The 15035-nt window shown below is 34.5% G+C and overlaps 1 protein-coding gene across 4 annotated transcripts in view; it reads left to right on the forward strand.

Moving 5' to 3' along the window:
- Window positions 1-15035, forward strand: part of DCAF6 (DDB1 and CUL4 associated factor 6) — a 133384-nt gene that overhangs the window by 18016 nt on the left and 100333 nt on the right. For all 4 annotated transcript variants that reach the window (XM_078077923.1, XM_036076763.2, XM_036076767.2 and 1 more), the window contains exons 2-3: window positions 1442-1503; window positions 14380-14472. Coding sequence is in view for 3 of the 4 variants with exons in the window: in XM_036076763.2 (XP_035932656.1) it covers window positions 1442-1503; window positions 14380-14472 (155 nt within the window). In the remaining variant the exon portion in view is untranslated. The remainder of the gene's footprint in view (window positions 1-1441; window positions 1504-14379; window positions 14473-15035) is intronic.

A 15035-nucleotide genomic window follows, 5' to 3' on the forward strand; every position in this document is an offset into this window, starting at 1 on the left:
GGGGTAGACAGAGAGGGAGAAGCTGACTCCCCACTGAACAGGGAGCCTGATGCGGGACTCAGTCAGTCCTAGGACCCTGGGATCATGACCTGAGCCAAAGGCAGACGCTTAACTGACTGAGCCACCCAGCGCCCTGAAAATACTGAATTTCTGTTGGTTGTTTTATTCCAATATGTTTAGGAACCATAGAGCATTCCCCCACACACAAAAAAGGAAAAAATTCTTTAACCCCCATGTTCATCCTTTACCTAGACAGCTTACCAGTTATAAGCAAGGAGAAAGAAAGAAAACAATTTGGCTTCAAGAAGATCGTGATCTTTATGTTGAATGGCAAGAAAACTTAATAGAGAAATCTGTCCCTTGTGACAGTATATAGAGAGCATAGTCAAATTTAATTTTATTTGAGATCTCATCAGCCTGATTACTTAGCTAATTATCGTTCTTTGTCATATATTCAGCTTCTTTTCATTACAGCTTCTGAATAAACATGAAGCTTTTGGTCCTTTTTTGGTAAAGATGATTCATTTTTTAAAGGGAAACATATTTCTCTTTTTCAAAGGGGTTTGTTCTATTTTTGCAGTATTGTTCTGCTATTGATGGACATTTAGGCTGATTTTATATTTTGAAGCCATATTTTATCATTGTAAGATGAACTTTAAAATACTTTAACATTTCTGAAATTGAGATATGTTTAAAAATAGGTGGTCTTATAAAACACTGTTTGCCAACCTATTTTTTTTCTTTTTTTAAATTTTATTTATTTTTGACAGAGCGAGAGAGAGAGCACAAGCAGAGGCAGCAGCAGGTAGAGGCAGAGGGAGAAGCAGGCTCCCCGCTGAGCAGGGAGCCCGATGTGGGGCTCGATCCCAGGACCCTGAGATCATGACCTGAGCCAAAGGCAGACGCTTAACTGTCTGAGCCACCCAGGCGCCCCACCAACCTATTTAAATTTAAAACCCTCCCCCCGACCTCCAGTCCTTTCTTACTCCTTTCTCTGCTTTATTTTTCCATATAACACTTTGACCAGGTGACATGTTGTTTATTGTCTTTCAGTAAGCTCATTAGAGTGCAGGGATCTTTTTCTGTTTATTTCACCACTGTACTCCTAGCTCCTAGAACACCACCTGGAGTGGAGTGAGTTCTCAATATATTTGTCGAATGAATGGTTGAATGAAGGGAATATTTGAATGATTACTGTGGTCCGGACACTGTCCTTGAATGACTTAATCCTTACAATACCTACACGAGGTAGGTAAGAACTACCTAGTGAGGAAATGAGGGCTGGAGAGGAGATTATTCTCCCCCAATATCACTCAGCTTGTAAGTGGAGGAGTAGAAATTAAGAGTTTCCTTATGCTGGATCCTGGGCTCCTAACTTCATTGTTACACTTTTCTCAACAAAAATGACTTACGATTTATTTAGTTCTTTCTTTTTAAACAGGAAGAAGAGAATTTATCCAAAGACTGAAACTTGAAGCAACCCTGAATGTGCATGATGGCTGTGTAAGTAATAATTAATTCTCAACTATGAAGGACTTTAATACCGAGTGCTCAAATATTTGATGAAATGCCCCATCCTCCCAGAAGAGATTATGTCTAACTATAATCAAATATTATAAAGAGAATAAAGTTTTACATTAAAACATAAAGAAGTATATTTTGAATTTTAAAAGTATATGGAAGTTTTTTTTTTTTAAACACAGATGAGTTTTCTAATATCAAAAGGCTTCTAAGAAAAAAAAAAGGCTTCCATCTCTTTCAGTCTACTGATACTGCTTTTGTGAAGGTCGCTAATGATTACTCCTGGTTACTTCTTAGGAAACTTAGACATTAATTGAATACATGTTCTTTTTCAAAATATTTTTTCTCTTGGTTTCTGCTACCACCACACTCTCTTGGTTCTCTTTGTATCTCATTGACTCACTGCATCTTCTCTGTCTTCTTAGCTGACTCTTCCACTTCTTGACCTTTGATGTTGGATGTATCAAGACTTGTTGGATGTAACAAGTGCTAAAACTGGCTCTTCCACCCTCTTTTCACTTCATTTTTGTAAGACATGCTCTCCTGTCGCATGGCTAAAAAAACACGACTTCCATCTCCTCACTTCTTCCCAGAACTCCAGATTCATGTATCCAGCTCTCTACTTCCCATTCCCAGCTGAATGGCTAATAGGCATCCCAAATTTAGCAGGGCCAAAACAGAATCCTTTTCCTTTTAATTTCTGTTATGAAAATTTCAGACATGCTTTTCATATACTCATCAGATGGATTTAGCAATTCTCAAGATTGGGACACATTTTCCATTTCATGTTTCTCTTTTTTTCCTTGGTGAAGTATTTCAAAGCAAATTCCAGATACTGTATCATTTCAGTCCTATATGCAGCCTAAAAGCAATGGATATTTTCTTACGTAACTAAAATGCCATTATGTAATTTAACAAGATTACAGTATATTTTTGATATCATCTGACACACAATCCATAATCAAATTTCCCTCATTGTTTAAAATGTCTTTTTATAGTTGTTTGTTCAGAAGAGGATCCAGGCAAAGTCCATTCCTTGATTGCCATGCCTCTTAAATCGCTATTAAACTAGAGCAGGCTTCCTTTTTTTTGTTCCTGCCATTGACTTGTTATAGAATCTGAGTCAGTTTTCCTGTAGACTGTCCTACATTCTAGATACTGATTTGGTTTCTTGTGTTGTCATTTAACTTGTTTTTATATTCTTTCTATTTCCTCTAAGTGGAAGTTACTCCTAGAGGTTTGATTAGATTCAGATACAACTTTTGGGGCAGAAATATTTACAGATGATACTATATGCTTCATATTATGTCGAATAAAGAGGCACACAATGTTTGTTCTACTTTTAGTAATGGTAAGATTGATCATAAGATTCAGGTGGCTACAATAGCCAAACTATGGAAGGAGCCCAGATGTCCATTGACAGATGAGTGGATAAAGAAGATGTGGTGTATACACACACACACACTGGAATATTATGCATCCATCAAAAAATGAAATCTTGCCATTTGCAATGATGTGGATGGAACTAGAGGGTATTATGCTAAGTGAAATAAGTCAGTCAGAGAAAGACAATTATCATATGATCTCACTCATATGTGGAATTTAAGAAACAGAGGATCATAGGGGAAGAGAGGAAAAAATAAAACAAGACAAAACTAGAGAGGGAGAAAAACCATAAGAGACTCTTAAGCATAGGAAACAAACTGAGGGTTGCTGGAAGGAAGGGGGGGTGTAGGGATGGGGTAACTGGGTGATGCACATTGGGGAGGGTATGTGATGCAATGAGCACTGGGTATTATATAAGACTGATGAATCACAGACCTATACCCCTGAAACCAGTAATACATTATATGTTAATTAATTGAATTTAAATTTTAAAAAATGAAAAAAAAAAAAAAGATTAAGGTGGCTAAAACAAAGACTTGATTTTTTTCCCCTAAATCTATAACCTTCTACATTTCAGTAAATAACACCATCATTCATCCAATTATTTAAGTTGAGAAATTTCAGGTTATCCTTGATTACTCTCTTTCCCTCGACTTCCACATCTAGTCTATCCATAGATAAATTCTACCTCCAGAATATATCTGGAATCATTCCATTTCTTTCTGTCTCTATGCTACCACCTAATTTAAGCTATTTTCCCTTGTCTGGACCACTGCAGTATCCTCTTAGCTGCATTATTCTACTAACTCGTTCAACATACAGATCCTAGATTATGCACATAAATCAGGTCATATTACTCCTTTCATATCATTTCCTCCTTTTTCCCCCTTACTGTATGGTTGACAAAGAAAGATTCAAAACTGTCTTGATCAAACAAGCCCTATGGTCTGAGTTTGCTAGGCTGTTTTTTGATACCTCCAAGAGTCAATGGACTAGTAAGGGACAGCAATTACTGAAAATCAGTGTATTCATTTACATTCATAAGGGTATATTATTCCTGTTATATGAGAATACCTTCTTTCATACCTTATTTCATTATAGAAGGTTCTCTTAACACTATAATTTTTTTTTAACACTGTACTTATAAACTGTTTGGATATTTTTTAAAGATACTGAGATACCAAAACAAAGAAATGCAAAACTCTGAGATGTAAGGCCGAGGAAATCTGTAGTCTAACAAACACTTTAGGTGATTTTGATCTAGGTGATCCACGGATCATACTTTGGAAAATACTGCTATAGCTGCCTATTGAAAGCATGAGACTAGAAAAGAAATTACAAAGAAAAAATTACAGAAAGAAGAGAAATTACAGTGACAAGAGGGTCTAGGCCCTTACTTTAAGGAACCCAACATTTAAGTGAAGAGGGAAAAAGTATCTATAGTCCTATCCACCAGACTTATCTTTTTCCTGTCCACAATTATGGAATTGTAATTATGCTATAAATACAGTTTAGGTATATATTATTTTATTTTATTTTATTTATTATTATTATGTTTTTATATAGGCTCCATGCGTAGCATGGAGCCTAATGTGGGGCTTGAACTCACCACCCTGAGATCAAGACCTCAGCTGAGATCTAGAGTCGGGTGCTTAACCAACTGAGCCACCCAGGTGCCCCTATATATTTTAAAATGAGAAACATTTTTGGAGGGAGCAGGTCAAAATAATATATGCACATGATTAAAAATTGATCAAAACAAAAAGTAACAGATGTGACCCATTCTCCCTATTCCTTTCTTATTCTCCAAAAACAACCTCTTTTCATCATTTTTTATTTCAGATCTTCTGATTATTTTCCATATTTTTGTGTAATATTCTTTTTTGGTTTGTTTTAAACATTTTAAAATTTAAATTCAATTAATTAACATATAATGTATTACTGGTTTCAGAGGTACAGGCCTGTGGTTCTTCAGTCTTATATAAAACTTAGTGCTCATTATATCACATGCCCTCCTTAATATCCATCACCCAGTTACCCTATCCCCCCACCCCACGCCCCTCCAGCAACCCTCAGTTTGTTTCCTATGCTTAAGAGTCTCTCATAGTTTGTCCCCTCTCTGGTTTCGTCTTTGTTTTATTTTTCCCTCCCTTCCCCTATGATCCTCTGTGTTGTTTCTTAAATTCCACATATGAGTGAGATCATATGATAATTGTCTTTCTCTGATTGACTTATTTCACTTAGCATAACACCCTCTAGTTCTATCCGTGTCGTTGCAAATGGCAAGATTTCATTTTTTTGATGGCTGCGTAATATTCCATTGTATATATATATATCACATCTTCTTTATCCATTCATCTGTCGATGGACATCTGCGCTCTTTCCATAGTTTGGCTATTGTGGACATTGCTGCTATAAACATTGGGGTGCAGGTGCCCCTTCTGTATCTTTGGTGTAAACTACCAAGTAGTGCAATTGCTGGGTCATAGGGTAGCTCTATTTTCAACTTCTTGAGGAACCTCCATACTGTTTTCCAGAATGGCTGCACGAGCTTGCATTCTCCCACCAGCAGTGTAAGACGGTTCCCCTTTCCTTGCATCCTTGCCAACATCTGTCATTCCCTGGCTTGTTAATTTTAGCCATTCTGACTGGTGTGAGGTGGTATCTCATTGTGGTTTTGATTTGTATTTCCCTGATACCAAGTGATGTATGTGTCTGTTGGCCATTTGGATGTCTTCTTTGGAGAAATGTCTGTTCTTGTCTTCTGCCCATTTCTTGATTGGATTATTTGTTCTTTGGGTGTTGAGTTTGAGAAGTTCTTTATAGATTTTGGATACTAGCCCTTCATCTGATATGTCATTTGCAAATATCTTCTCCCATTCTGTTGGTTGTCTTCTGGTTTTGTTGACTGTTTCCTTTGCTGTGCAAAAGCTTTTTATTTTGATGAAGTCCAAATAGTTCATTTTTGTCTTTGTTTCCCTTGCCTTTGGAGACATGTCTAGCAAGTAGTTGCTGCGGCTGAGGTCACAGAGGTTGCTGCCTGTGTTCTCTAGGATTTTGATGGATTCTTGTCTCACATTTAGGTCTTTCATCCATTTTGAGTTTGTTTTTATGTATGGTGTAAGAAAATGGTCCAGTTTCATCCTTCTATATGTGGCTGTTTAATTTTCCCAGCACGGTTTGTTGAAGAGACTGCCTTTTTTCCATTGGATATTTTTTCCTGCTTTGTCTAAGTCTGTGTAATATTCTTATGTTGATCTTTTTTCAATTGGCAACTTTGAACATTGTCTGTTGAGTTCCTGCTATGATAGTGGAGGATTTAGCCTACTTATACAACTCCTACTTTCTAAGATGTAGGCTTCTCAGAATTTTTATATTACTGTTCTTAGTCTCTGCGCTGGTCACTTGAACTTTAAACAACATACAAAAACATCCTTTTGTCTTTCTGCCATTTAGAGACAATATCTTTTGAATCTTCGTTCTGTAAAAGAGACATTTAATTCTTTCATCCTTCCTTCCACCTTTTTTTTTTTTTAAGATTTTATTTTTAAGTAATCTCTCTACCCATCATGAGGCTGGAACTCAACAACCCCAAGATCAAGAGTCGCATGCTCTACTGACTGAGCCAGCCAGGCGCCCCTTTCCCTCCACCTTTTTCTATTTCCCACCTCCGTCAGCTCATATGCTTTTATATTGTCAGTGTCAGTTACATGTACCCTTTATTCTGTAGTCCTGGTCATCTTCTGTAATTTGTCTATGTATTGTAAAAGTCAAAGTTTAGTAAACAGTGCTATTAAGTCTTATATGTATATGTACTTTTCTTGGTTTTTGTTAAACTCTTCAAAATAAGGAGCAGATGGATAGAAAATTTATAAAGAAAACTATGTGACATATCATCTGTTTGTAATACTCAATTGCTCAAAACTCTCCAGTGGATTTCTAGCTTACTTCGAGTAAACCCAAAGACCTGTTGCTTCCAGCCCTATGGCGTTTGGCACTTTCCTTCTTCTCCAGTTTCATCCCTTACTATGTTCGCTGTTATACTTATTTGTTCCAGTCACACTCATCTCTTCGCTGTTCCTTAAATACACCAAGTACACCTCTGCCTTATATATTTTATGCCCTCTACTGAGAACTCTCTTGCCCCGTATATTTGTAAAGCTCACCTCCTCGTTTCATTTAGCTCTCAGTGTTACCTGTCAGAGAAGCTTGCCCTATCCACACTAGTCAAGTAACTCCCCATCCTGATCAGTATCTTTCTTTCTTGTTTTTTTTTTCCTTCACAGTGCGTATCACTATCTGACATTATAATTATACAAACACATTTATTTATTTGTTCATAGTATATATACCTGCCCAGAATACTGGGCCAAAAAAATATCTTTAGAAATTTATTTACTTCATCTAGTGTCAGGAGAAGTGCCTAGTACATATGTGGCACTTATGATTGAAGAGGCAAAGTGTGTGTTATGTGTTAGATTTTGTGTTTTTAAGGATCTAAGGTCACATCTTTCTCCCTACCCAAAGGAGAATTTTCTAGTATTAATTTCAAATGGATTCTTCCATAATGGACAGTTTCCTTTATGATATTCTCAAGTTTTCATAAGCTCTGGATTCTGTGTGTTCTCATTTTTAAATTTACTTTCAGATTTTACTGAGTATATTCTCAAAATATTTTTCTAAGGATGAGTGAAAAGTAAACTTCTTAGAAGCTTAAGCATATTTTTTTTTGCCTTCACACTATTTTTAAAACATGTTGTCCTTATTTTTATCTTGCATTTAATTTTAAAAATAGATAATACTTTCTCATGTTATAAAAATAAATTATTTTTAAAAGTATATAAAAAGTGGCTCCCACCCTTCTTTCTGTCTCTCCCATTCCTTTCTGCTCCGTAATATGTACAACCACTTGTTTTAGTTTTTTGGATATCTTTCTATGTTTTTCCATCTTCCTTGAGATATTATTTACCTGTAGCATTGTGTAAGTTTAAGGTGTACAATGTAATGATTTGATACTCAGATATGTTGTGAATGATTACCACAATAGGGTTAGTTAACACATACATCACCTCATGTAATTAGTTTTGTTGTGCTGGCAGTGGTGAGAACATTTAAGATTTACTCTCTTAGCATCTTTCGAGTATACAACATAGCATTGTTAACTATAACCACCAGCCATGCTGCACATTGTATCCCCAGAACTTTTTCATCTCATACATTAGATGTCTATTAGGTACATAGATCCCCATTAGATCTGTACATTAGATCCCCAGAACTCATCTTATAACTGGAAGTTTGTAGTTTTTCAAAGCTCATTTCCCAGCTGCTGGAGACCACCAACCAGTCTACTATCTGTTTCTACCAATTGGGTATTTTTGGATTCCACATATAAGTGATATCAGACAATATTTGTCATTCTCTGTCTGGCCCTAAGGGTTCATCCATGTTGCAAATGACAGGATTTCCTTCTTTTATATGGCTAATATTCCATCTCATATATATATATACCACATTTTCTTTGTCCATTGGTTCATAGATAAACACTTAGGTTCTTTCCATGTCTTGGCTATTGTGAATAATACTGCAGTGAACATGGGAGGTACAGGTATTTCTTCACGATAGCAATTTCATTTCTTTTAGTTATGTACCCAGAATAGGATTGCTGGATCATATGATAGTTTTATGCTGAATTTTTTGAGAAATCTCTATACTGTTTTCCACAGGGGCTGCACCAATTTACAGCCCCACCAGAGTGCACAGATGCTTCCTTTTCCCCACATCCTCACCAGCACCTGTTCTCTTGTCTTGTCTATTTTGATAATAGCCATTCTAGTAGGTGTGAAATGATGTTTCACTATGGTTTTGATTTGCCTTTCCTTCGTGATTAGTGATGTTGAGAGTCTTTTCATGTATTTTTGGCTACATATACTTTCGGAAAATGTCTATGTAGGTCCTTTGCCCATTTTTAAATCAGGTTATTTGTGGGGTTTTTTTTCTTGTTACTGAGTTATATGAGCTCTTTGTATATTTTGTATATTAACCCCTTATCAAATATATAGTTTGCATATATTTTCTCCCATTCTGTAGGTTTCCTCTTCATTTTATTGGTTTCTGTTGCTGTGCAGAAGCTTCTGAATTTGATTTTTGTGCTTTTGTTGTCATATCAAAAAAAAAATCACTGCCAAGACCAAGGTCAAGGAGTTTTTCACTTTGTTTTCTTCTAGAGTTTTATGGTTTCAGGTCTTATGTTTAATACTTAATCCATTTCAAGTTAATTTTATTTTATTTTGCCTGTGAACATCCAGTTTTCCCAACACCATTTATTGAAAAGATTGTGCTTTCCCCACTGAGTATTCTTGGCTCCTTTGTTGTAAATTAATTGACCATATATGTATGGGTTATTTTTTGGGTTCTGTACTCTGTTCCATTGGTCTGTGTGTCTGTTTTTACGCCAATATCATACTGTTTTTGACTACTGTGAATTTGTAATACAGTTTAAGTCAGGAAGTGTGATGCCTCCAGATTTGTTTTTCTTTCTCAAGATTCCTTTGGCTATTTGGGGTCTTCTTTGGTTCCATACAGACTTTAGTGTTTTTTTTTTGTTTTGTTTTATTTTGTTTTCTGTGAAAAATGCCATTGGAATTTTGATAGGGATTGCCTTAAGTCCATAGATGGCTTTGGGTAGTGTGGACATTTTAATGATATTAAGCCTTCTAATACACGAACTTGCCATATCTTTATATTTATTTGTGTCTTCTTCATTGTCTTTAATCAGTAGTGTGTAGACCTCAGTGTACAGATCTTTCACCTCTTTGTTAAATTTATCCCTAAGTATTTTATTGTTTTAGATGTTATTATAACTCAGCATCATATAGTTTGTTAGTATGTAGACATGACATGCAACTGATATTTGTTTGTTGATTCTGTATCTTGTATATTGTATATCTTGAAACTAGTAAATTCATTTATTAGTGCCAACAGTTTTTTGGTGGCATCTTCAGGGTGTTCTATGTATTCATGTCATCTGCAAACAGAGACAGTTTTACTTCATCATTTCCAATTTGGATGTCTTTTATTCCTTTTTTTGCCTAATTGTTCTGGACAGGACTCTAATACTATGTTAAATAAAAGAGATGAGAGTCATTACCCTTTTCCTGTTCCTGATTTTAGAGGAAAAGCTTTCAACCTTTCACCATTGAGTATAATGTTAGCTGTGGGCTTGTCATATACGACCTTTATTAACAGTGAGATATGTTCCTTCTGTATTCAGTCTGTTGAGGATTTTTATCATGAAAGATGTTGAATTTCATCAAATGCTTTTTCTGCATATATTGAGATGATCGTATGATTTTTTATCATTCATTATATTAATGTGGAATATCACATTTATTGATTTGTGTATACTGAACCATCCTTGTATCTTAGGGATACATTCCACTTGGTTATGGTGTATGATCCTTTTAATGTGCTGTTGAATTCAATTTGCTAGTATTTTGTTGAGAATATTTATATCTATATTCATCAGGAATATTGGCATGTAGTTTTCTTTTCTTGTAATACCTTATCTGGCTCTGGTGTCAGGATAATGCTCACTTCAGAAAACGAGTTTGGGCATGTACCATCCTCTTCGGTTTTTGGAGAGTTTAAGAAGGATTGGTGTTTATTCTTCTTTAAATGTTTGGTTAACATTTAAAGCCCCTAAAGCCGTCTAATCCTGGGCTTTTTGGGTTGTTTTTTAATGGTTTTTAATTACTGATTCAGTCTCCAGAAACAAACAAAAAAAATCACTTGTTTTTGACCTATTCAGATTTCTGTGTGTGATTTAGTCGTGGTAGATTATATGTTTCTAGTAGGTTGTCTAATTTATTGGTGTATAACTGTTCAGTGTATTCTCTTATAATCCTTTGTATTTCTGTGTTATCAATTGTAATATCTTCTCTTTCATTTATAATTTTTATTTATTTGGGTCTTGTTTTTTTTCCTTGGTAAATCTAGCTAAAGGTTTGTCAATTTAATCTTTTCAAAAAACCAACTTTTAGTTTCATTGATCTTTTGTATTGTTTTCCTACTCTTTTTCATTTATTTCTGCTCTGATCTTTGTTGTCTCCTTTCTTTTGCTAATTTTGGCCTCAGTTTGTTTTTCTCTTTCGTTAATATGTTCTGTTGCTTATTTGTGATCTTTCTTTTTTCTCAGTGTAGGCATTTATTGCTATAAAATTCCTGCTTATAACTGCTTTTGTTGCCTCCCATATGTTTTATTTCTATTTTCATTTATTTCAAGATTTTTTTTATTTCTTCTTGGACCCACTGACTGTCCAAGAGTATGTTATTTAATTTCCACATGTTGGTGAAATTTCCAGTTTTCCTGCTGTTAATTTCTAGTCTTATACCATTGTGGTCAGAAAGATACTTGGTATGATTTAATTCTTTTAAAATTTGTTAATATTTGTTTTGTGATCTATCATGATTTATCCTGGAGAATGTTCAGTGTGCACTTGAGGAAAGTCTGTCTGCTGCTGTTTGATGGACTGTTCTGTATGTGTCTAAATCTTGATCTAAAGTATAGTTCAATTCTAATGTTTTCTTACTGATCTTCTGTCTGTATGATTTATCCATTGTTGAAAATGGGGTATTGAAGTCTGCTACTATTGTTCTTGCTGTTTGTTTCTCCCTTTAGATCTGATATAATAATTTAAAAAAATGTTTAGAGATTGCTTCTCAGCCTTTTGGCTAAGATCAAGTGTAAAAAATGTTTATAGACATTCTAGTAGATATCTAGTGATATCATGTTGTGGTTTTAATTCTCTGTCCTGTCTAATTTTGCATGTTCATCCATATCTCACAATCTTCCCAACTTGTTAGTTAGTTCCAGTATTTATTTGTTAGTTCCAGTATTTATATTGTCTCTAATTTTCTGAAGACACGGTACAGAATTCTCATTATTTATTTTTTTAAAAATGTTTGGCAGAATTCACCAGTAAAGCCATGTGGGCCTGGAATTTTCTTTGTGGAAAACTTTTAACTGCAATCCCTTAATAAAAATAGACTATGTATTGAGCAAATTTTGTTTAGCATGTGTGTTTCAGGGATTTTGTCAGTTTCATCCACGTTGTTGAATTATTGGCATAAAGTTGACCGTAGTATTTCCTTAATGTTTAGGTATTGTAGAATGTGTAGTAGTGATTGATGTCATCTTTCTCATTCCTCATATTGGTAGTATATATTCCCCGTCCCCTTTTTTTTTCTTGATTAGTCGGGCTACATGTTCATTAATTCTATTGTCTTGTCAAAGAACCAACTTCTAGTGTTTTTGTGTGTGTACTTTTTTCCCCACTATTTTTCTGTTTTCTGTTGTTTCATTGGTTTCTGATCTGATATTCATTATTTCCAGTCTTCTGCTGACTTTGGGTTTCATTTGTTCTTATAATTTTTTTGATTGGAAGCTGAGGTCATTGATAATGAAACCTTTATCTTTTCTAATATAGGTATTTTAGTGCTAGAAGTTTCCTTCCAATTCAGAGTTAGCTGCAACCCATAAATTGGGTTATGTTGTGCTTTCATTTTTATTCAGTTCAAAATACTTTCTAATTTACTGGGTAATTTCTTTTTTGGATATCTGTTATTTTGTAGTTTCCAAATATTTCTTTGTGTTAATGATTTTCACTTAATTCCATTTTGGTCAGAGAGCATACTCTGTATTAGTTGAAATCTTTTAAAAATATTGAGATTTGTTTTATGGCCCATAAATATTTTCTATATTGGTAAATATTTTTTGTGTACTTAAAAAGAATGTGTATTTAGGGCACCTGGGTGGCTCAGTTGGTTAACCGTCCGACTCTTGATTTTGGCTCAGGTCATGATCTTGGGGTTGTAAGATCGAGCTGCACGTCAGGCATGAAGTCCGCTTGAGATTCTCTCTTCTCCCTTTCCCCTGCCCCTCCCCTTCTTGTGCATGCATGCTCGCGCTCTCTAAATAAATAAATAAAATCTTAAAAAAAAAAGCGTATTCTGCTGTTTTTTAGTTGTTTCAGATATGATAGTAAATCTGGTCCATGTTACTCTGTCTTGACTGAAAGTGGAAGTCTGTTTTTCTTTTTAATTTAGATACAGTTCATATACCATAAAACTTACCCATTTTAAGTATGCAGTTCACTGTTTTTTTTAGTATATTCTTAAAGCTGTACAGTGATCACCACTGTCTAGTTCCAGTATATTTTCACCATCTGAAAAAAAAAAGTCCATACCAGTTATCATCATTCACTCCCATTCCCCCTCTACCAAGCTGTTGGCAGTCACTAATCTGCCTTCTGTCTCTACAGATACGCCTAGTCTAGACTTTTAAAATACATGGAATCATAATATATGGCCTTTCAGACTGGCTTCATTCACTCAGCAGAATGTCTTCAAAGTATTTACATGTTGCAGCATGTATCATGATTTCATTTTATGGCTGAATAATACTTCATTTTATGGATATTTTGTTATGAGCAAATGGATAGTCACATTTTGTTTATCCATACATTAGTTGGTAAATGTTGGGATTGCTTTCACTTTTAGCTCTTAGGAATAATGCAGCTATGGGTTTTTGTGTACACGTTTTTGTTTGGTACATGTTTTTAGTTCTCTTGAATATATCCCTTATTGTGGAATTGCTGGGTCATAGGGTAACTCTGTTTCAGTTTTTGAGGAACTGCCAAACTGTCTAAATAGTGACACAATTTTGCATTCCTATCAGCAGTGTATTAGGGTTCCAATTTTTTGATGCCCTAGCTAACTCTTACTATTTTCTGTTGTTGTTGGTTTTTTTTTAATTATTATAGCCATCCTAATGGGTGTGAAGTGGTAATTCATTTAGTTTTACTTTTTGTAAAGATTGATACCTATGTTTCCTTCTAAGAGTTTTATAGTTTGGGCACTTACATTTAGATTTTGATCATTTTCAGTTCATTTTTGTACATGGTATTCCTTTCTTGGGTATATCCCGTTGTCCCAGCACCGTTTGTTGAAAAAATACTCTTTCTCCTTTGAAAGGTCTTGGATCCCTTGTCAAAAATTACTTGAATATAAATGTAAGGGTTTATTTCTGGACTCTGAATTCCATTCCATTGATTTATATGTCAGTGATCATGACAGTACCATACAGCCTTGATTACTATAGCTCTGTAGTAAGTTCTTTTAATTTTTTTTTTTTTTAGGTGGCCTTGTTTTATGTCTCTGGGTATAAAATTAATTAATTAAAGTGAATTTAAACAATAAAACATAATGACTCAGACATTTCATTGTGAGTTTACAGAATATTTATTGTGTTTGCTAAATGGCAGTATGTATTTTCGATAGGTTAACTGGTAAACACTCCTTACCATAGACACAATTTTATTCATGATATATATTTTGAATCATCAGTTAACTGAAAGATGGCATATTTGTTTATATGTCCAGTTTACTTAAATTTATTTTTTGCTTTCTTTTCAGGTTAATACAATCTGTTGGAATGAGACTGGAGAATATATTTTATCTGGCTCAGATGACACCAAGTTAGTAATTAGTAATCCTTACAGCAGAAAGGTAAAGTGGCTTTAAACAAATCTGTAATTCAATGAGAAAAATTAAGCTAGAAATTAAGAAATTGTAAATAATTATGGAATGGGTATTTGTAATAGAATATCCTTATTTTGCTCAAGGTAGTTATGTAATTTGGGAGTTATTACATGCCTATCCCTTAATCTTCTTAGGAAAACATAGATTTCACCCAGCTTTTGACTGTAGCAGATTTAAATATACTTCATTTTATCTACGTGGGTAAAATTCCCAAAAGTAACATTATCTCAGTAAACCATTCTTTGGGGGAAAAAAGAAAATGTGGTTTTTTTTCTTTCATGCTCACAAAATCTACTCTTCAGCCAAGTGGCTTAAGAAATATAATTTTATCAGTTTGCAAAAATAGTATCTAGGCTCTAGTGAAATGCTTCATGATATCTAATACCATAAGCTGGCATAACCATTTGAGTTTTAGGATTATGTAATTAGGATTATGTTCTGATTTTTATTGACTCTTCTCTGTATATGGAGAAACTGTACACTTATTTTTATATCAGTGAGAACTTGGTAGATTGGCAGACCAAACTGTT

This window comes from Halichoerus grypus, chromosome 7 (assembly GCF_964656455.1).
Source record: "Halichoerus grypus chromosome 7, mHalGry1.hap1.1, whole genome shotgun sequence".
Classification (NCBI taxonomy): Eukaryota; Metazoa; Chordata; class Mammalia; order Carnivora; family Phocidae; genus Halichoerus; species Halichoerus grypus.